At 41.0% G+C, this 25,078-nt stretch overlaps 1 protein-coding gene across 1 annotated transcript in view; it reads left to right on the forward strand.

The window, feature by feature from the left end:
- Positions 1-25,078, forward strand: part of LOC134059977 (protein NLRC5-like) — a 118,272-nt gene that overhangs the window by 36,932 nt on the left and 56,262 nt on the right. Inside the window, exons 16-18 of the mRNA XM_062516543.1 lie at positions 245-418; positions 1,773-1,946; positions 6,106-6,279. Coding sequence (XP_062372527.1) covers positions 245-418; positions 1,773-1,946; positions 6,106-6,279 — 522 coding nt within the window. The remainder of the gene's footprint in view (positions 1-244; positions 419-1,772; positions 1,947-6,105; positions 6,280-25,078) is intronic.

Raw genomic sequence — 25,078 nt, forward strand, 5'->3', positions numbered from 1 at the left:
ACACACACACACACACACACACACACACACACACACACACAGACACACCACTTACTCACTCACTCAGTCACTCCTTCCTTTAGCCACTCAGTTACACATCAACACAAAACACACACACACACACACACACACACACACACACACACACACACACACACACACAAAGTGTATTGTAAATGTGACAGTAATGTTGATTGTCCAAAAGGAAATGAAGATGTAGTATTTCTCCAACTTCTCTCTACAGCCTGAATAGCTGCAGTATTGGAGAGGAAGGCTTCAGAGCTCTTGCATCAGCACTGAGATCAAACCCCTCACACATGAGAGAGCTGCAGCTGGGGGGGAATGAAGCAGGAGACTCAGGAGTGAAGCATCTTTCTTCTCTTCTGGAGGATCCCAACTGTAAACTGGAGAAACTACAGTGAGTATCACAAGACCAAGTACTGAGTTGCTATCAAACACACACACGCATGCACGCACGCACGCACGCACACACACACACACACACACACACACACACACACACACACACACACACACACACACACACACACACACACACACACACACACACACAGCACTGAGTCAGTCAAGTCCCTTTCCCACATGAGCGAGACATCCGGATGTCAAACGGATATCAAATGGGTGGCTGTATGTGGGAACGCAAAACTCGGGTATTTTCTTACCCGGAACTCACCCTACTAGCCCCCTAGTACTACTTCTAGATGTTACCCGGGTGCGCTTAGGTGGAAACGCAGCCGGCACAGGTCTGGGTAGAGATGGGGGGCGTACCAATGACGTATAGAAATGCGCGCTTGCAGCCTGCTTGCAGCCTGCTTGCAGCGCAAGGCAGAAAGTACAAATTGCCATGGTAACGATAAACATTGCCCTACGAGGATGACCACAGACGAGAACACCGGAGTACAGAAAACAGTGACATTTTGTTGTGTACGTACAATAAAAAATTAAACTGCAATCACATTGTTGTGTTTGTTGCGGGACAGGCAGGATTATGCTTGCAAACGTGAATAGCTTGAAGTGTTGTCGATTAGCTTGCAACTAGCTGTTTATTACAGTGGTTAGCAATTAACAGCTAATAGTTAACGTCGCTGTTATTTAGCATTGTTGCTTTTTGTAGGAGTTGGGAAGGAGCCTCAGACCTATGTGTGCTGTTTATATATTTTCCAGGTGTGTCATTATTTTCTATTAATTTGTTGTGTTGGATGTTTATACCAGAGAGGGTTGAAGTAGAGCTTTGTTTATACTGTGGTCCTGGCGTTAGCTATTTTTTCCTCTATGCTAGCTCCCGCTGACTAGCGAGCTAACTACTTCTGTTGTTTCATGATGTTTTGGATCTGATGTAAGTTCGCATCATCCAGGCAACACAGCACAACAACGCATTTATTTAGCGTCATCTCCCTCCCCCTGCAAGTGCTGACATTGCCCCACCCCTCGCGGCTCCTACTCGGATCTAGTGTGAACACAATTACCCGTATCTCACTCGGACATAAAGCTCATGTGGGAAACGTCCGTGTCGTGCCTCTACCCGGGTAAATATGTCCGGGTAACTTCTAGAAGTTATGTGGGAAAGGGACTTCAGTCACTCTCTCACTCACTTACACAGTCACTCACACTATGACAAAACACACACACACACACACACACACACACACACACACACACACACACACACAAAGTGTATTGTAAATGTGACAGTAATGTTGATTGTCCAAAAGGAAATGAAGATGAAGTATTTCTCCTACTTCTCTCTACAGCCTGTCATGCTGCAGTATTGGAGTGGAAGGCTTCAGAGCTCTTGCATCAGTTCTGAGATCAAACCCCTCACACATGAGAGAGCTGCAGCTGTGGGGGAACAAAGCAGGAGACTCAGGAGTGAAGCATCTTTCTTCTCTTCTGGAGGATCCCAACTGTAAACTGGAGAAACTACAGTGAGTATCACAAGACCAAATACTTTATCTGTTTTTCTCACTCAAACACAAACTCACCACTGAGTCAGTCCGTCACTGAATGACTCAATCACTGGCCAACACTCACACATACACACATCACTGAATCACACCCTCCCTCCTTTATTTAGTCACCCACTTATACACAAACAAACACAACAAACACACACTAACACACTGTTATGCCGTAAATGGGCGCAACAACAAAAAGGGGGGAAACAGCGAGGTTGCAGCAATTTAACAATTTATTTTGCCCGAAAAACAAAAGTCCAAAGTTGCCCAAAAGCGGCGGCCGCCAGCTTCAGATGGAAAACATAAGTAAGCCAGGACAGCGTTCTTGAAGTTAGTCTGCTGCTCTGCTCAAGCCTCGAGTCCACCGCTCTCAGTGGGAGGAACTCCAGCGCCTTAAGACCCATCAGGTGACCTGTGCACCAGTGCACCTAATTAGCCAATTACCTCCAATCACCTGCGGACGAGAAATGAGAAGCACAGCCGGGGAAGAGGCAAGGCCGGGGGCCTGTAACACACACACACACACACACACTTTCCTCTTTATAGACTGGGCGCATGCGCACGCTGCGACCGGCAGGAAAAGTTTGGCTGTTAATGTTTTAATCGTGTTTTATTGTTTTACGTCTGTTGTGTCTGGGATAACAAAATCCCAAGTGACTTAGCTGTGCGCTGTGCTTTTGACTAAAGCGGCATGGATCTTTTTTGCGTCATATCGCTACTCTTGCTACCTTTCCTGTTTTACCTGGATATCATCTCTGCCTGCCCGGCCAGGAGGCAATACGGTAGAAGTGAGTTGCTACTACTCAACATTGTGAGTCCGGCTGGTGTGTCAGACATCACGCTACAGATCCCGAGTCTCATCCGAAGACATCCTGATATCATCCATGGAGAAACAGGGGGGAAGAGGAAAAGAAAAAGGGGAAAGCGAGGAGGCGCTCGGCTACGACTGAGGAAGATGGGGCTTAACCGGCTTCCGCTGCCCTCAATGATCTTGGGGAACGTCCGATCCCTAAGAAATAAAATTGACGAACTACAGGGGAATGCCCGCTTTCTTAAGGATTACAAAGACTGCTGTGTGATGGCGTTTACGGAGACCTGGTTAACCGAACACGACCAGGACTCAGGCCTGATGATCAGTGGCTTTGGAGCTCCGCACCGCCTAGATCGGAACAGAGAAGTGACAAAAAAAACTCAGGGAGGAGGGGTATGTCTTTATATTAACCAAAGATACTGTACCTCGGTTACAGTGAGAGAACGCATCTGTACCCCTGATGTGGAACTCTTATCAGTGTCGTTACGCCCCTTTTACCTACCACGTGAGTTTCCTCAGCTCTTCATTACAGTTGTGTATATCCACCCCAGAGCACACGCCCCCTCTGCTTGTAAAACTGTTTACGAAGTGGTACAAAAACTGCAATCCATCTCTCCTGACGCCCCGGCTTTTATACTCGGTGACTTCAACCACGTTTCCCTTAAAAAGTCGGTCCCCAATTTTCACCAGTGTGTATCCTCCTGTCCTACAAGACGGGATAAGACTCTTGATCTCTGCTATGGGTCAGTAAAGGAGGCATATAAATCACTTCTGTTGCCTCCTCTAGGCAATGGAGACTACAATTGTGTGTATCTCATGCCCACATACAGAACTGTTTTGAAGAGGGAAAAGGTCTCTACAAAGGACGTCAAAAATTGGACAGAAGAGTCTGTGCAGTGTCTACAGGACTGTTTTGACTGCACTAATTGGGATATGTTTATAGAGGCATGTGGGGGAGATTTGGATCAGTTAGCCGATGTAACATGTTCCTATGCTGCATTCTGTAGAGACATGATTATTCCAAGCAAAAGGGTAAAAATGTACTCTAATAACAAGCCATGGGTCACAAAATCTGTTAAATCCTGTATTCATGCCAAGAAACTTGCCTTCAAACACGGGACTGCCTCTGAATTGTATACAGCCACAAAAGACATGAAAATTGAAATTTTAAGGGCTAAACAGAACTATAAATCAATGCTGGAAAATAAAATGGCTGCAAACAACTTGGGCTCTGCCTGGTCAAGTATGAAGGCCATCGCAGGCATCAGTAACTCAAGAAATATAAGCACTGTCACTTTAGAAGATTTTGATGCAGATCCTGAACTTGCAAATGGTTTTAATAATTTCTTTTCTCGTTTTGATACTTATGATTTTAGTAGAGAAATACAGGAGCTTAGGCATCAATTAGCTGACCAGAACCACTTCATAATTGAAGAGGGGCATGTGGAAAAAGTATTCTCTTCCATACATCCAAATAAAAGCTATGGACCTGACAATATCTGTGGTTGACTGCTTAAACTGTGTTCTAAAGAACTCTGTTCAATTTTTAATTACATATTTAATGAGTCCTTACGGAATCAGCATGTTCCAATATGTTGGAAGGATGCAGTAGCTGTTCCAGTCCCCAAGATAAGCTGCCCCAAAGCACTGAATGATTTTAGGCCTATTGCACTGACATCTATTGTCATGAAATCTTTTGAGAAAATAGTAAGAAATGAAATCTTAAAGAAGACTGCCTCTGATATTGATCAATATCAGTTTGCTTATAGGCCACACAGAGGGGTTGAGGATGCCACAGCCACTCTGATGAACATGCTTTTTAAACATTTAGAAGGAAAGGGAACACATGCTCAGCTTTTATTTATAGATTTCTCATCTGCTTTTAACACAATTCAACCTCACATCTTAACAGAAAGACTTTTAGAGCAGTTTGATCTTAGTAAAAATCTTGTTGGCTGGGTTTTAGATTTTTTAACTGACAGGATACAAAGAGTGCGAGTCAATGGAGTACTGTCTGATCAGATATGTTCCTCCACTGGCTCCCCTCAGGGCTGTGTTCTGTCTCCTCTCTTGTTCATCCTCTACACCAACATGTGTCACAGCAACAGAGAGGACAGATTTATTTTAAAGTATGCAGATGACTCTGTCATTGTAAGCCTTCTACAAGGGAATGAAACAGGTCATGGTCCAGTTGTCCAGGATTTTGTAGACTGGTGTGACAGGTCCTTTCTGCAAATGAACATTTCCAAAACAAAAAACATGTGCATTGACTTTAGGAAACTCACCATGGCTAAGGAAATCACCAACATAAAGGGTCAAGCAGTGGAGTGTGTCAACAAATACAAATACCTGGGGACCATTATTGACAATAATTTAAACTTTGAGGCAAACTGTGAGGCTGCATACAAAAAGGGGAACCAGCGGCTATACTGTCTGAGGAAATTGGCCTCCCTCCACATCGACAGAAAGCTGCTCACTATGTTTTATCACTGCTTTACTGAATCTGTCATCTCTTTTAACCTGGTCTCTTGGTTCAGCAACCTACCCCTGAAAAATAAAAATTCCCTTAACCAAATCGTGAGGTGGGCTAGTAGGCTGATTGGAGAGCCACAGCTGAGCCTGGAGTCCCTACACAGCAGGCAGCTACAGAGGCTAGTTGGGTCAATCTTAGATGATAGATCCCACCCACTACACAGCGAATTTCAGCCTCTCCCATCAGGCCACAGGTACAAAATGCCCGCCTGCAAAACTAAAAGATACAGATGCAGTTTTGTTCCCTCAGCTGTCATAATATTAAATAACACTTAGGCTATTAGATTACACAATTTATCTAACTTATTGACCTCACAGCCTTCTTAATGTACTTGTATATTTATTACTCATTCTGGCTTAGCTGCGAGAATCTGTTATTCTGTATTTTATCCCCTGAATTAATTATATATTTATTTATATTTTAGAGATTTAACCATGTCTTTAAGTCTGGAGCACTGTTGCCACTGTTATGTCAATGTCTTCTTGTTTTTTGTCAATGTCATTAATGTTGTCTATGTGTGTGTAAGCAGCCTACTCTTTTTACCTGCAACCAAATCTACCCTTGGGTACAATAAAAGTTACCTTACCTACCCCTTACCTTACCTTACACACACACACACACACACACACACACACACACACACACACACACACACACACACACACACACACACACACACACACACACACACACACACACACACACAGAGTATTGTAAATTTGACAGTAATGTTGATTGTCCAAAAGGAAATGAAGATTAAGTATTTCTCCTACTTCTCTCTACAGCCTGTATGACTGCAGTATTGGAGAGGAAGGCTTCAGAGCTCTTGCATCAGCACTGAGATCAAACCCCTCACACATGAGAGAGCTGCAGCTGAGTAGGAATGAAGCAGGAGACTCAGGAGTGAAGCATCTTTCTTCTCTTCTGGGGGATCCCAACTGTAAACTGGAGAAACTACAGTGAGTATCACAAGACCAAATACTGAGTTGCTATCAGTGAATTTGACAGTGTGTTTTTATCTCTGTTTCTCACTCAAACACAAACACACCACTGAGTCAGTCAGTCAATCTCTCACTCACCTTCAGAAATCACCCACACTATAACACGACACACACACACACACACACACACGCCACTGAGTCAGTCAGTCACTCTCTCACTGGCACACACACACACACAGGTAATAACTGCTTCCCTCTTTGATCTGTGTGTGTCCTTCACTGATCTGATTAAGTGTTTCCTTCTTTCTCCTACAGCCTGGTGTGCTGCAGTATTGGATATGAAGGTTTCAGAGCTTTAGCATCAGCACTGAGATCAAACCCATCAGCCCTGAGAGAGCTCGATCTGTTGGGGAATCATCCTGGACCCTCAACACAACAGCTGCTCTCTGAACTGAAGAAACATCCGAACTGTAAACATCTACAGATACTGTAACTGGACCCTAATGAGACCATTGTGTTCCACCTGAATCATGTTTTTACACTGTGCATAAATAAGTGTTGCAGCACATTCGTATTTGAACTAACATGTTTTATAATCACTTATGTAAATGCAACAATTGTAAGTAATATTGTATAAAGGATGTTTTGAATATATAAAAACATGGTAACACTTTAAGGTATGTGTTAAGCATTATTAATCATTTATTAGGCCTGTATTCACCAATTCAGTATTCTTCATTAGTAGACTCTACTGTATATTCTTGGTATAACCTTCATGACAAACTAATAGGTCTTGCTCTAAACTTATTGCAACATGACATTATCAAAACAGACTACTTAGCCTCCTGACGATGTTAGGGTAACATACTGTCTGAATATGTTAGTTATAATGGCAGAATCATTGCAGAATAAGTATTGGTATCGCCAAACTTCAGCACAATATGTCACTTCCCAGGATGCTGTGCCACACAGCTCTGTCCAACTGGGAGATGGGCTCCCTGTTCTAAAGTGAAAACTGTCTCCATGGCAGCAAGCATATTGGCATCAGTAATACGGTGGCGCTGGTGATCCTGTGTGGGGTTGCCCACAGTGATCTGGGCACTGCTCACACACACACACACACACACACACACACACACACACACACACACATACTTTACACAAGCACATTGGCATCAGCAATACGGATTTCTGAGCGATTTTATGACTATAAAAAAGTTGCATAGGGTCTCTTTAAAACACTGTCCTGCGGCTTATATGCGTGAAATTACTGTAGAAATCAAAAACCGATGCATTGCTAAATGTTGATCACTCATCTATTGTCTCTACACTCTAGCACCACATCACACTGCACACTCAACATTGCCGCTGCCTGCAACTTGAAAATAAATTGGGTCAAAGGTTATGACCGAATCATCATTGTTCTGTGTCTAAAACAATCTGTTCGTTGATAGCTTTTTTATTTTCTGGCTGAAATGTTACCACACAACAAATAATAGAGAATATAATTGAATATTTGAAAATTGGATATTTTCTTGGGGGTGCTATGGCTAATCCAGGGGGAGCTATGGAGGTGCTATGGCTAATCCAGGGGGAGCTATGGAGGTGCTATGGCTAATCCAGGGGGAGCTATGGAGGTGCTATGGCTAATCCAGGGGGAGCTATGGAGGTGCTATGGCTAATCCAGGGGGAGCTATGGAGGTGCTATGGCTAATCCAGGGGGTGCTATGGCTAATCCAGGGGGAGCTATAGCACCCCCCAGCGCTCTACTTGCTGGCTTGCTGCAAAACAGCCATACTGTAGTGCTACTGCGCTTGACCAAAACAGCCATACTGTACTGTAGTACTACTGTACTTGACCAAAACAGCCATACTGTAGTTCTACTGCACTTGACCAAAACAGCCATACTGTAGTACTACTGTACTTGACCAAAACAGCCATACTGTAGTACTACTGCACTTGACCAAAACAGCCATAATGTAGTACTACTGTACTTGACCAAAACAGCCATACTGTAGTACTACTGCACTTGACCAAAACAGCCATACTGTAGGTCTACTGTGCTTGACCAAAAGCTAGGGACTGAGCCCATGGAGCTGGGGTGAGAGCCGTCCGGGGATCACGCATCCAACAGACCCATTCCAACATGGCCTCTCTTCTACCCCTTTATAAGGCATTGACAGCCTTTTAAGGTGCAAGCAATTAAGCAGAGGAGGGGCAGGGCAAGAAGAACAAGTTCATTGCTACCCATTTGGTGCTAAGCACTTGATCCTGCTACATTCTACCCCCAGCTTGTGTTATCGTCGCCCCGACGATAAGCCAGAACTGAACTAAGGCCAGTGCATGGATGTGGGGGGGAGGCAGACTGGTCAGTAGGCCAGACCAAAGATCATTAAGGGCGGAGCAAGATACTTCATGAGAAGCCACTTCCTGGAACCCAAATCGCAAGAGGGAGGGGGGGCAAAATCCCCCTTTATCCAGAGCTGTTCCATTGAAGTCTATGGACATGACACGCATGACACACCCCCTTTATGCAGAGGAAGTGATCCCCGTTTTGCGCCCATAGACATGAACTAAGACGAAGTATCTATGGCCAGACTGCAACCTGGGACAGATATGGGGTGCAGTGGCCCCCGGGGACCAAACTAATTTTTTCCGTAAAAGTCTACTGGGACTACATGCTCACCAAGATTCATGTGCCTCGGTGTTAGTTACAGTGTCCCGGGAATCGTTGACCAAAAATTCAGGAAGTAGATGCCAGAAAAAAAAGTAAGCAACACTTTGACAATCCCAAAGGTCAATAAAATAACATATTGAGGATGGGGGTTAGTGTTAACAGTTCTGAAGGGTAAAGGATGTTAGGTTTGAACATGTGATTGCGTTGCTCAAGAAATCATAAGTCATAATGATGGACCCTCCATACCTACTGTGATGCTTCAGTTGATGCATGAGAAACTATGAACATTTCTGATCATTCATGAGATATAAAGGAATGTAGTACTGAGGAGCATTGCGTCACATCAAGGTGAGACAGCAGCACACAGGTGTGTCGTGTGTGGGAGGGGAATAGATGAGCCAGCGATGGGGGAAGTGAAAACAAACAGAAGACGCTGATCACCTGAAGAAGACCATGTGGGGATGTGTCGTAATCAAGTGGAAAACGTTTAATTCAACGGTGAGTCATCAGCGTTAAGTTTGTTGGAAACCTTTATCAATGGTCAGGCCTATATCTGAGTCAGCATTATAACAGGGGAGACATTAACTCATTTATTTCAAGTTGTCTGTGTGAAGTGGTCCGTGTAGTACAATGTAAGTTACATTTGGTCTTTCCTGTTTCTTTATTTTCTAACAAACATGAGAGAACCTATAATTGTGAGTTGCAATATATTTTAACTTTAAATTGTACGACAAAGATAAAGTATCTGCTACAAGCTTTAAGCACATATAGTCTCTTTGTTTTTCCTAAGTTCAAGTCAAACCAGTTTCCAAGTTCACTGGAAGGTGTGGTTCACTATCTAAAGCCATAAGCTCCTCTCTGTAAGGACAGGAACAGGTTTGACTTGTAGTCTGTACAGCTCTCTTGGGGAAGAGGTTGGCAAAATTGCACGCTTTCTGTGCACTGGAATCTATGATCAACATGTGCCAGTATCAGAGACTCAGGGATGGGATATGTTCACATTCCCAGGGTGTAGTGACTCAAATTACTAATTTAAATGTCCTCCCTTATGTGACACAGATGTTTCTTAAGATTGTGTTATTACATCAATTCTGAGGGCTATACTGTGAAGCAGGTTTTTTTTTTTTTTTTTACTTATCCATGTTCAGAAGTCAACCCACTTTTAAAACCGTAGATTCTTAGTACCATGTTCTTTTAGATATCAGTGGTTAGTTACTAAAGCTACTAAATCTGCATTTAGCAATAGCCTGGCTTCATAGAACACCCTCTGATCTTCTCCAATCAGACTTTAAATGAGCTGACCAAGCAGTAGCCAGGCTTCATATACTACACCCCTCTAAACAGAGATGTCCACCTCACCTCTGCAGTAGTAGTGTTACACTCTGTACCAGCTGTTGGGCTTCTAGTCCTTCTCATTATCCAGTATTTAGTATGTACATTAGATTGTAGACCTGTAATTTTGTTTTTACTGTAGACTATGCTATTGTTCTTGTGTACAATTTGTTTTGTATTGATAGGTACACAAGCAACAATAGCAAAATATAGAATTGATCAAAATGTGCTTTGTTATTGCCATATCTCTCAACTATAAAGCGAGTTGTATGTTAGAAAGATACTGTGAGGAGCAGCATCGTGGCATTATCATTGAGGCAATGCATGTACTGAAACTAAAAAAAAACAATGCATTTGAAGTGGGATATATTACCAAGATATGCATATAAAAATACATATATCTCTAAACTCTATAACGTTGAAAGAGTTGTATGTAAGAGAGATAGTGTGAGAACAGCAGCAGAGCAGTATGAATTTGAGTACATATTCTGATTGTTTTCATTGAAGCTCGTCGTGATCAGATTCATCTGGGTGCTCTGACAAGTGGCTGAAACATGGAAAAACAAGTCAACACAAAGCAAAATTGAGAAATGTTATGTTGTAATTTGTGTTATTTGTATTGTAGCTTGTCATGATGAGATTCATTTGACTGATATGCAGAGTGGCTAAAACATGGAAAAACAAGTCAATACAAAACAGGACGGCAGTCTAAAGGGGCAAAGGTAGGCTACTTGGACATGATATGAATTATGTTTCTTAAAGAAGTTGCATTTAAGTTTTTTGCTAAACTTTTGTCTAATAGTTTAAAGGTGTTAAAGCCACTTTTAGTCAGAAAACATAGAGACTTCTAACTCATTGTGTTGTGCTTTAAGGGCAGTTAGTTCATGCATTTGTTCATGCATTTGGAAATAATAGCATTTTGAAATAATAGCTATTGTTTATTTGTGCAACAACATGCACATAAACATGATCACTTTGCACATTTGTGTGATGGAGGATAAAGGAAACAGTATCAAGAATATCCCTACAATGTGTATAGCAAGTCATTGTTGTGTTTACACCACAGCTCATTACATCATGAGAGGCCTCCATCACCTGTGCCCACTTGTGTGTCCATGAAGAGTGACAAGTCAGAGGATCGACCTATAGACTTCAAACGTGATGAGGGCACAGATGGATCAAGGCAAGTCCATAAAGCATTCAAACAATGAGCTCTTTGTGGTTGATAATGTTCACAGCTTACATAGTGCAACCAAAATGTTCAATTTTAACATTTAGATTCATATTCTACAGACTAAGACCTTAAAAAAAGCAAAACATGATTTTATTAGGAGAAGAGGCTGGGGGTGCATAATTGGCATATCTAGGTCATGGCCTATACATGAAATGGGCTCATTATAGCAATATAAGGCCCGTCCTATGTTATTTTAGACACCTACCAATGTGCAGCATGGTAGATATTTGGCTTATGTCTTCATATGTGAAGTTTGAGTCCATAATAGGTCATCTAAAAGCTGTTTTTAATTGACTAGGATAATCTCTGCTAAAATTGCTTAAAATCGGTTTTTCAGAGTTTCCCTATTCTCAGGGCTAAAACAAGTAGTGCAACCCAAAATGTTCAATATTAACATTCAGATTCATATTCTACGCATCCAGACCTTTCAAAAAATATATGGTAGTGAAAAAAAAAGCACACTATGTGCTTGAGAAAACGAAAATATTGTTGATCCGTTACCCATTTTTGGCTATTTTTTGCCATTTTTGTCCAGAAATAGGGTCAATATTTTGTCAAATGTCAAAAATAACCATTTCATTCAATTCCTGGGGTTAGAAATGTATGGAGAAATGTGTTCATTTGTCTCTGTATGTTGTTTACTTCAAATGTTATGCCTCTTTCTATATAATTATTCGGTTTCTCGGGTTCCGGTCGGGTGCAACAAAGGGTTAAAAGTGAAGCCTTTCGGACATTATTTCAGCTTGGTACCTGGTAGATTCTGAAAATAGACACTTTAAGGATTCTAAAAAATCAGGTGGCATAAAAAAAGCCGGGGGGTGCGCGTGGACCCCTGTTTCCATCTAGACTAACAGCATAATGAAAATATACAGTTATCAATATAATATCTGTGGCATTTTCTGGTTCAATTTATATATTTTCTTCTACATGGATGTAGGTATTGTACTACACAGAGTATCCCAGCTCTATATGGGTCACAACATCGTCTTATTTTTGTCACATATTTTATTTTTATGGGACAGCTCATTCCATCATGAGAGGCCTCCATCACCTGTGCCCACTTGTGTGTCCATGAAGAGTGACAAGTCAGAGGATCGACCTATAGACTTCAAACATGACGATGTCACAGATGGATCAAGGCAAGTCCTTAAAACAGAGCAGGTGATATGGAATCAGATGCATGCTTTATTTCCCCTGGGAAAGACTCAGTTACTGGATGGGATCTCCGTCATGCATCAGTCTTTGTGTTTCTATTTAGATCAGGGGTCAGGAACATTTTAGGCCATAATTACTAGAGATGCACCGATATGGAATTTTAGGGCGTATAACGATAACTGATATTTATCGGTTTGTTGTGGCCGATACTGATACGATAACCGATAGGGGACAACATTTAATAGGCATAATTTAATTGCAGTAATTGTATACCACCAATGACGGACAAAACTGTAACTCATAATAGTCCTCAGTGGTACAGCAGTCAACAACAGCAATAGCCTGGGCCTATGTGTGGCTCCTTTACGTGAACGTGACGTCATTGAGGTGCGAGTAAAGGGACACTGCATGAATCGTTCTCATATGGAGTAAACAGTCAACGTAGATAATGGCTAGAAGTTGTGAAAAAGCTAGAAACCAAATCAGAGTTTTGTGGGAAACTTATGTATAGTTTTAGCAGCGGTTGATTAAATAAAGCTGCAACTCCTCGGACTGTATCTTGTTGTAGGCTAATTGATTCCCGATGTGGCACTAAAAGGATTTTGGGCTGCACAGATTGAATGCAGATCTTGTTAGAATGGTGAAACACATCCACACAGCTGACATTATTTTGAGGAAGAAGTAGCCAACCAAGCTCAAGAAGCATGCAGTCAGACGGGCCTTATGTATTTGGGAAATTAGGGCTTTAAAAAATAACGGCGCAAATTATCGGCCAAATAACGACGCAAGTTATCGGACTGATAATACCATTTTTAAAAATGCACTTATATACTGCGTTATCTGCTTTGACTGGGAGGCGTTGTACAAATATGATGGACATAAGACAGGTACATCAAACCTGATTGGGCATTCATGCCGTGGGTCAGTTCCACAGCCTAACTAATCTGTCACGCAAACACCCTCAAATCAGCCCTTAGTATCAGCATTTCTGAAATATAAGGTGCCAGGTGCAGAATTCATTATCTGTTTACTTAGTGCAGCCAAACAGCTAACCTAAATCAAACAGGATGGTGTTCAATATGTAGGATGCAGATGTTATGCATCTTATGATATTACTGTAATTGCAACTATCTTTCAGTAGAGAGATTTCCAGTCCAGTTCATCAAAAGTTCCTCAAAAGTTTAGGCATCGGACAGAGGTCAGTGTTTTAAACATGCTTGCATGCACAACTAATGGACTATTTGTCTTTTTTCCCCCCCTAAATACTCAGTGGTCAAATGGAAGAATGCAAACCAGATAACGTCAGTGACCAGTTTACCCAGGGGGACCTCAAGCACATATTCCAGGTTTGGATGCAGCTATATCATGCTGCACTGATACACTTTTTAAATGTTACTGTACACAGAAAAACAACATTTTAGCATTCAAAACCTGGGCGTTGTAATGCAAAGTTAAACCAGATATGTATACACCAGGTGCTTGAGGAGAAGATCGTCACCTTTGTGAAGAATGAGCTGAAGAGATTTGGGAAGATTCTGAGTCCAGATGACCAAGAACACTTTGAGGCTAAAGAGCTGGATGAGAGTGATGCCAGAGAAGGGGCTCTCAAGATGGCACTGCACTTCCTGAGGAACATGAAGCAGAACGATATCGCTGACAAACTGCAAGAGAGTAAGACATTTTACTTTATTTGCTTTATTTATGGCAATGGTTGTCACCGGAAAGCTACATTAATGTTCATTTCATTCTGTTACCTATGGTTTTGATTAATAAAATCAGAGTGCTACATTAGAGACACAGAAAATAGCTGTTTCTTGGGTCAGTGTCTTGTGTTTCATGTATTGTTAAGTCGATATTTATTTCCATTTGCAATTAAACATCAATAAGGCACTAAAAGGCACATTGGTGTAAAAGACACATTGGATGTATTTTGTCTTTAGTATTGGTGGCTGGCTAACATTATTTATGCTTTTATGTAGTTTAACACAATTTTAAACTGGAGGTGGGAGTTGGAGCTTAAAACCGTGTTAAACTCCAAACTAGCGACAGAGCAATTGCCCCATGTTGTCTTCAGTATTGGTGGCTGGCTAACATTATTTTGTTTTATGCTATTCTGTAGTTGAACTTTGTGTAGTGTGGCAGACTGAACTGAAGAGAAATCTCAAGAACAAGTACCAGAGTGTGTTTGAAGGAATGCCCAAACAAGGCAACTCCGCTCTGCTGGAAAAAATATACACCGAGGTCTATATCACAGAGGGAGGAAGTGGGAAAGTAAATGAGGAGCATGAAGTCAGGCAGATTGAGTCCATATCCAAGAGACCAGCTGGACAGGAGACACCAATCAAATGCACAGACATCTTTAAGCCCTTACCTGGCCAAGACAAACCAATCAGAAGTGTCATCACGAAGGGAGTAGCTGGCATTGGCAAAACTGTCTCAGTTCAGAAGTACATCCTGGACTGGGCTGAGGGCACCGAAAACCAGGATATCCACTTCATATTTCCACTGCCTTTTAGGGAGCTCAATCGCATGAAAGACAAACAGCTCTCTTTGATGGATCTTCTTCAACACTTTTTCTCAGAAATTAAGCAGTTACATTTTTCCAGCCAGGGGAAGTACAAAGTGTTGTTCATCTTTGATGGTCTGGACGAGTGTCGACTGCAACTAGACTTTCAGAAAAATGAAATTTTGACTGACGTGACAAAGGTCACTTCATTAGATGTTCTGCTGACAAATCTCATCAAGGGTGATTTGCTTCGCTCTGCTCTCCTTTGGATCACTTCTCGACCAGCAGCAGCCAATCAGATCTCTCCTGAGTGTGTCGACCGAGTCACAGAAGTGCAAGGTTTCAGCGACGCTCAGAAGGAGGAGTACTTCAGGAAGAGGATCAGTGATGAGAATCTTGCCTGCAAAGTTATCACTCACATAGAATCGTCAAGAAGCCTCCACATTATGTGCCACATACCAGTGTTTTGCTGGATTGCTGCTACTGTTATTGAATTACTTCTCAAGACTGAACAAGGTCAGCAAGTTCCAAAGACTTTGACAGAGATGTACACGTATTTCCTTGTTTTCCAAATCAAGCAGAGGAGTGTGAAATTTGAAGGAGTTTATGACACAGATCCACAGTGGAACCAGGTTAGTCTCCTTGCTCTTGGAAAGTTGGCCTACGAGCAGCTGAAGAAGGGCAACCTGATATTTTATGAAGACGACCTGAGAGAGAGTGGAATCGATGTCAGAGAGGCAGCAGTACACTGTGGCATCTGCACCCAGATCTTTCAAGAAGAGTCATGCCTTCATCAGGAAAAAATGTACTGCTTTGTGCATCTGAGCATCCAGGAGTACCTTGCAGCTCTGTATGTGATCCTGATGTTAATAACTGAGGGGAAAGATCTCATGTCCCCACAGCAACCCCCTAGATCAGTGTTTCAGCGTCTGTGGCAAACAATGGACAAACCCATGACCATGTTACAGAAGAGTGCTGTGGACAAAGCATTGGAACATGAAGATGGACGCTTTGATCTGTTCCTTCGTTTCCTTCTTGGCCTCTCTCTGGAATCCAACCAGAGACTCTTGAGAGGCCTAATAAAGGAAGTACAACATGAAAGTAAAGAGGAAATAGGCAGGTACATTAAGACAAAGATCAGGGAGATACCATCATCAGAAAGAGTTCTCAACCTCTTCCACTGTCTGAATGAAGTCAATGATCACTCCTTAGTGGAGGAGGTCCAGAGCTTCCTTAGTGCAGGGACACTTTCTGCAGCCAAACTCTCATCCACCCAGTGGTCAGCTCTTGTGTTTGTGCTTCTGACGTCAGAAGAACAGCTGGATGTGTTTGACTTGAAGAAGTACAGCAGGTCTGATGAATGTCTTCTAAGGCTGCAGCCAGTAGTGGAGGAATCCCAAAAAGCTCTGTAAGTAGGATAACAAAAGCTATGGACAGAAAATGTGTGTGAGGGTGTGTGTGTGTGTGTGGGGGGGGGGGGGGGGTTAACATTTACATTGATAATAAGTAATATATATGTCAATATTAAAGAATTGTATGTAGGATTTTGGCCAAAACTGGTACTGCAATCACTTACAAAATACTGTAGAGCGGTGTTCCGCCCGAGTCGAAGTTGACAGCTAGGCTGCAGGATCCAGCAGGAACATAGGCTGCTACAAGGACCTTCCAATGGCAAGCGTAAATGTTGTTTTCCTCAGAGTCTCAGCATAATGACGGAGAAACGTCTCTGATAATGCATTGCCAATGTTAGCAATGACGACTTGCCATTTTCATTTCCCAAACAATTCATTACCTTTTCAATTCGATGACCCACCTCCTCCATATGCGTTATCGTACCTTTATTTTGCACGAACATGCATGACTTTGTTTGACTGTCATGAATATTTGAAATGTCCATTTACATTACAAGTACAAGTAAGTTACCCAAATATAGATGAATCTTAGCTCTCCAGGAGAAAATTAGCAACGGTGGCGTCTGTCTTCAAATTCTTCTCTGTTTTCAGCCGTCTCCATCTTTCAAAGGCATCTCCTATACAAATTCATGTTTTATTTCGGACTTTGTCACGACGTATTTCAGATTCATAACGAGCTCTTTTAGGTTTGGGGCTGCAGCTGTAAGTAGAGCAGAGCTGGCAACCAGGATGCCGAAACACTACTGACTTCGTGATTATTAGATAGGTGGAGGGTGGAGCATCAGGCCAAAACACAACATGTAAACATCAGTTGAGGGCTGCAACTTCTCTTTTTTAAATATACTGGCTGTACTGCTGTTGTCAGTGATATGAGCATGATTCTTTAATGTCTAGTGACATATCAGGGCCATTTTATGATTGATTGAAATGCATGTCTTACATACAGTTCCTTTAAGTATGATTCAGAAGCACAACAACACTAATGGTCTTATGGTGTCACAGTCCTTTCTAGAGTCTCTGTTAACTGGTGGAATGTTTTCCCCTTCAGGCTCAACAGTTGTGGGCTCACTGAGAGGAGCTGTGCAGGTCTGGCATCTGTCCTCACCAAATCGTCTTCAAAACTGAAAAATCTGGACCTCAGTGAAAACAGTATTGGAGATATTGGGGTCCAAGAACTGTGTAGTGGACTGGGTAACCCAAACTGTGTACTGGAGACACTCAGGTAAGACATTCTAGTTAGGGATGGCCCGATACCAATACTGGCATAGGGATCGGGTTGATATTGGGTCTATATACTCGTACTCGTACTTGTACTCGTAAAACTTCCCTGATACCACCCACCGATACCACTTCATTACAGTTTCCCCTAATCTTAGCTGCCGCTCTTAAAGGAATATTTCGGTATTTTACACTTTAAGCCTGTTTTCTTTATTGCCTAGCATGAAAACGAGTGTTTGACACCGAAATCTCAACGATTGAGCCTGTTTGTGGAATTTGGTAGCTTTAGAATGAAGCTCTGTATGGCTTTAACGTTGCTCGCTTTGTGCATGGAAATGTGCAGCTCGCCGAGTGGTTACTGGTCTTCAACGATCTTCTATAGCAAGTTTCGCAGTGAAATTCAAATTCTGTTGTGTTATATTAAGCACACACGGTTGTGAGGTATCTGAAAAAGTACTTCCGGGGTTTCGAAAATCATGATAAAAGATGACAGAAGCTGTATTTCGCTGCTAAACTTGCTTTAGAAGATCGCTGAAGACCAGAAACCACTCGGTGAGCTGCACATTTTTAAAAAAGAACATTTAGGGGTGTTTTAAGGACAGAAAAGTCCATGCACAAAGTGAGCAATGTTAAAGCCATACAGAGCTCCTTTCTTAAGCTGCCAAATTCCACAAACAGGCTCAATCGTCAAGATTTCAGTGTCAAACACTCGTTTTCATGCTAGGCAATACATAAAATGGGCTTAAAGTGTAAAATACAGAAATATTCCTTTAACAATCAGTCACTAGGCTTTCATGAAGCCTACTCACAATGCTTATTTCATGCATGTGGCATGCACTTAGTTGAGTGTAGCCTAGTTAGAGTTTCTTTTTCAATAGATACATCCAATTTGCATAGTGTTCTGTTGGCACACATTTTGTCTTTTTTAGATTGAAAAATGTTACCCTTCCCTGTCTTTGTGCGAGTCCAGATCGTCATCGTCGACATTTGTCAGATCATATTCTCCAAGACCGAAGTCAGTGCCCAATTCACTTCTACTGTAGCCTATGTCATGAGCAACAGGCAGATGCAAGACATAGGGTGCCTCTCATTCATCTTTTATACATCCTCCCTTCCTTCTTCAGTCCTCGTCCTCAATTATCTACATAAAAAATGATGGGGCGGCAACAATGGGATAGTCTATCCAGTGTTAGTTATAGATCAGTGGGAACGAGCCTTGAGGATCGAGCATCGAGGTGAGAGGTTGAGAGGCACCCATAGTGTGTGAGAAATCACTGCTTTATTCAATGGCCAGTAGTTTAAACAATACATAAGTCTCCTCCACTAACCGCTTTGGCGGAAGCATCTTCTCTCTTTCCCTCTCGCGTTAGGTGGCACATAGTCTGGCCGCTCGCTCTGAGTTCTTAAAGGAGCCACGACAATTTTAGGTCCACAGTAGAGTCCGTGGTATCACGCTTTGTTGTGCCATCAGATTTCATAGTGCAAAATATTCGGTAACACTCCATAATAAGGGTCCTTAATAAATAGCAAACTAGTCATTAACTAACCCTTTGTTAATATATGTTAATTGTTACTAAAATATCTATTTGGCAAAAGTTAATGTTTTTTTGTCATCATTAATATTAGTAATGTAATGACGTCACTTTTCTGAACCAATGAGGGAACAGAAAGCGGTCGAAGGAAATATTCGTGAAGCATCCGCGCACTGTTGGAAAATATTAATTGATTACAAACCCCTGTAAAACCTAATAAATCTGACTCCGCTGAATATGGAAAGTTTCAGTTTAAAGTAAAGTTACTAACCGTAGTAGGTTGATAAACCCACAATATTAGCTGTTGAAGGAGAATGCCTAACTCGTTTTCTTATGACTCTCGTTTAGTCTAGGAATAATGTTTGTGGGTGTCATCCTCGGCCGTTTTATTCGGGCAGTTCCCATTCTAACACAATGACTCGTCCCAGTTCTGAAATAAGACAGAGGCTACAGTGCTGACTCGGGCCGCTTTAGGCTGCTATACTATACACAGTGTGGTGACCGGTCTATGACACCTCATGCTACAGAGGGTTTAGGCTGAGCTGAGGTGAGGCCGTCTCGTTCAGATCCTCACTGGCAAACTGCCCATCGCTATCTCCCGGTACAATAGTCAGTTCTGCTGTAGCTTACTACTTCAGTTGATTTAACTTCTACGGCGGCGATAGTTAAATCCTAGTCATTCATTGCGCCAACACCGTTACCTATAACTACCACTCTGGTCTATAAGTACATAGAAAGGCTATGCGGATCAGAGCATAACAATTTATTTGTCAGGTACAAGTTATTCATCCAACACATTACAGAAGTACATCTAAATGCATAGTGTGAAAGTTACTTCAACAGGTTAAAGGAATTACTGGTAGCACTTTATAATAACCATCCGTTATAAATGGTTAATTGATGCTTTATTTTGCAACTATAATTAAACATTTAATAACTTAATAATCATAAATTAATCATTTGTAGATAACAATCAATGGTTACTAAACACATAACTTACACATACTTTATTATCAGCTTATGAAAAAAGAAACAATTTATTTATATATCACATACTAAAAGATATCTGTTTAGTGATAACTTGATTTCAGTTTATTTTATATTAGTAAGCTACATTATTATTGCAAATATCATATTATTAATAATGATATATTGAGTTATTGTTAATGATTATAATTTTGATTGTAGGCCTTTCCATAGCCATATCCTCAACGCCTATGCCTATTACATAGGTGGATTAACTATTGAACTATAAATGATGTTGTATGGATTAACAGCTAGTTAGAAAAACAATTACAATATTTGTTTTTCAGATGGCTATGATAAAGTTGGGTCTTAGTCTTTTATTTGTTAGTAAATCATTTGTAAACTATCTAAAAATGTAAATATCATTCATTGATGGGAAATGACTTCCATCAAACCTTTTTTGGAGAAGAATTTGGATGGCTATTATAAAGTTGCATCTTAGTCTTTTACATGTTAATAAACAATTTGTAAATTAGGCCTATCTAAAAATGGCAATCAATAACTGGAATGCAAACCATCTATGAACACAATGTTTATTTGAAGTTTCACCAAAACATTTATGAAAGTTGACAAAACAATGATGGACAAAATGGACAACTTCTGTTTTTTCTTGGCAATGTCGTGGAGTAAGCGACCCGTTGCTATGTTTTCTGGCTAGCCATTCATTCAGGCTAACAAGTCTTCTCCTCTGCAACCGCCATCGTCGTCGATAGGGTTACAGGCGATTTAGTTTCACCATCTAGTTTCCTGATCTTCCCCGACCTTGTAAAATGTCTACTTTTTCTTTTTAATATTTCGTGTCTAAGATAAATGACAATGAAATGTAATTATATGCTTAATTCCTTCTTATAAGTCCACATACTTCGAGATCATGTCACTAGCAACTTGTTAACTACAACATAACCTGACGAAAAAGGAAAGGTTAGTCACCCTCAGACGTAGTTTCCTGAATTCATTGACTTCAAAATAAGAGTTTGAGATCCCTCTCTTTGGGCTTGCAACTTGCTAGGTTGATTTATAATTTGTACATTTTATAATTCATAGCATATTACTGGAAACCAACCATGGTAAATGGAGGCTGATAAAATTATGGCAAGACAGTATAATCGGTCAATGCTTGTATTTTGTATATTGACGTTTCCCTCCACCCCATTGCTGCTAGCTTCACAGCTACCAATGCACTTCTTTTCTGGCGCGTATTTTATGGCACAAACTGGACAGAGAAATGATATTTCCTTATGGAAGCAAAATGCCTGGTTTAGCAAGGGAGGTGCAACTAATTGAAAGTAAAAAGAATTTAAAGAAGTTTATGAAATAGCTGCAGAGGAGAAGACTGATTTAGAAAGATTAAATGCAACTGGCTTGAAAAGGAAACAGATGCGTGTTTGGGATGCTCGGTGTGAAGCACAAAAGATGTCGTCTGTTCTAGTGGCAAAAAGGACAAGACAAGCTGGTACCTCTCATCGTCCACAATATTATAACAGGGACCTTAGTTTTAAGTGATGAATGGCGGTGAGCCTATCGTCAGCTACTGCCTGCATTTGGGTTGGAGTATGTGAACCTGACACACAGTTAAGCATTCGTCAATGCAGATAGGCTACAAGTTGCCACACAGCACATCGAGAGGGCCTGGCGGAGTTACAAGGAGAACATCTCAAGACGCAGGGGGAATCGGACAGCTGACTTGCTAAAGATCACCTTAATTGAGTGGAATGATCGCAATGGTCCACTCTGGGTCGCCTACTCTACGACATTGCCAAGAAATGTAAAAATAAATTGTTCATTTTGATGTAGGCTAATGTTTTCCATTATCAAATTGTCATGATCATTTTGTTTTGTCAACTTTCAAAACTGTTTTGGTGACTTCAAATAAACATGTTCATAGATGGTTTTCTCTCCAGTGATTGTCATTTTTAGATAATTTACAAATTGTTTATTAACATGTAAACGACTAAGATGCAACTTTATAATAGCCATCCAAAAAAGGTTTGATGCCGTCATTCCAATCCATTAGGCTAATGATATTGACATTTTTAGATAGTTTACAAATGATTTACTAACAAATAAAAGACTAAGGCCCAACTTTATCATAGCCATCTGAAAAACAAATATTGTAATTCTTTATCTAACTAACTGTTAATCAATAGAACATAATTTATAGTTCAATAGTTAATCAATCTATGCAATAGGCATAGGCGTTGAGGATATGGCTATGTAAAGGCCTACAATCAACATTATAATCCTTAATAATAACTCAATATGGCATTATAAATAATACAACATTTGCAATAATAATGTAGTTTATTGATATAAAATATATTGAAATCAAGTTATCACTAAACAGATATTTTTCTGTATGTTGTATATAAATAAATTGTTTCTTTTTTCATAAGCTGATAATAAAGTATGTGTAAGTTATGTGTTTAGTAATCATTGATTGCTATCTACAAATGATTAATTTATGATTATTAAGTTATTAAATGTTTAATTATAGTTGCAAAATAAAGCATCAATTAACCATTTATAACGGATGGTTATTATAAAGTGTTACCGAATTACTTAGGCTATCGTACAAAACAGTCAGAGAATGAAAATACATTACCAGCTCAGAGGATTGAGGACTACACACCTACTGTGTGGGAGCATCTGGGTGCAGAATAACTCCCAGAATAATGTGTTGATTTCCCTTTTATAGGTTACCCAGTTTGTGACAGGTTAAGGACATTTGAGAGTAGTCACATGTTTGGAGGTCGACAGGTTAAGGGTTATTCCTTTAGGGATCACATGGGGGATGCTATGGGTGAGACTGAGTACCATTGTTTCCTTCTGTGCTAATCAAATACAACATCACAACGTACACTGCATTTACATTGTCTGTGGGACAGAGACCATTGTGTTCCTCAGTGGGTATCAGTGAAGACAAATACATTGTATTTACATTTCTTGCTTCCAAGCTAGTTTCTCATGTGAAAAGGTAAAAAGTTACTCAAAGTTGCTGTATTTTTCATAGCTAATCAAGAGTCCACATTATGATTGAAAGAAATGTCATCAGCCTGAGAATTGGGATCCTTACAGTAATATAACTAGTATGGGTCTCTCACACTGGAAATGAATGATCACAAGGTTCACAAAGGTCCTCGATAAGTTACAACAAAACAGGCAAAGCTGAAAGTTATGCGAAAACTACACTAAAGGTGATGCTCATGTTCAGACAAAAATAGATGATGAATGAATTAATTAATGATGAAAAAACATTAACTTGTGGCAAATAGATATTTTAGTAACAATTAACAAATATTAACAAAGGGTTAGTTAATGACTAGTTTGCTATTTATTAAGGAGCCTTATTATGGAGTGTTACCGTCATATTTTAGGTTTATTGTAACAATCAGAGCAGAGAAGAAAAGTCATTGCAATTTTATGCTAGTTATTTTGTGGTAGAAATATCTGTACTTGGTATCGGCAAGTACACAAATGTAAATACTCGTACTCGTATCAGTTTGGGAAAAATGGTCTAATCATTGTAGCAATAGTAGTAATAAGTAGTGATGTTGCAAACAGCAGTTTGGTGGGTACGGGCAATGGGAAGAACACCGGGGCATAAGAGAGTGGGCATGAAGCCTCAATAGACTGATAAGGTTTTCTCCTACTTCTCTCTACAGCCTGTATAAGTGCAGTATTGGAGAGGAAGGCTTCAGAGCTCTTGCATCAGCACTGAGATCAAACCCCTCACACATGAGAGAGCTCCAGCTGGGTGGGAATACAGCAGGAGACTCAGGAGTGAAGCATCTTTCCTCTCTTCTGGAGGATCCCAACTGTAAACTGGAGAAACTAGAGTGAGTATCACAAGACCAAATACTGAGTTGCTATCAGTGAATTTGACAGTGTCAGTCAGTCATTCTCTCACTCACTTAGACAACCACTCTCACTATAACACGACAAACACACACACACACACACACACACACACACACACACACACACACACACACACACACACACACACACACACACACACACACACAGTATTGTAAATTTGACATTAAAGTTGATTGTCCTAAAGGAAATGAAGATGAAGTATTTCTCCTACTTCTCTCTACAGCCTGAGGTACTGCAGTATTGGAGAGGAAGGCTTCATAGCTCTTGCATCAGCACTGAGATCAAACCCCTCACACATGAGAGAGCTGCAGCTGAGTAGGAATACAGCAGGAGACTCAGGAGTGAAGCATCTTTCTTCTCTTCTGGAGGATCCCAACTGTAAACTGGAGAAACTAGAGTGAGTATCACAAGACCAAGTACTGAGTTGCTATTACACACACACACACACACACACACACACACACACACACACACACACACACACACACACACACACACACACACCACTGAGTCAGTCAGTCACTCACTCTCTCTCTCACTTACACAGTCACTCACACTATGACAAAACACACACACACACACACAAAGTGCATTGTAAATTTGACAGTCACTCACCTGTAGAAATCACTCACACTATAACACGACACACACACACACACACACACACACACACACACACACACACACACACACACACCACTGAGTCAGTCAGTCACTCACTCTCTCTCTCACTTACAGTCACTCACACTATGACAAAACACACACACACACACACACACACACCACTGAGTCAGTCAGTCAGTCACTCTCTCTCTCACTTACACAGTCACTCACACTATGACAAAA

This window comes from Sardina pilchardus, chromosome 16, assembly GCF_963854185.1.
Source record: "Sardina pilchardus chromosome 16, fSarPil1.1, whole genome shotgun sequence".
NCBI lineage: Eukaryota > Metazoa > Chordata > Actinopteri > Clupeiformes > Clupeidae > Sardina > Sardina pilchardus.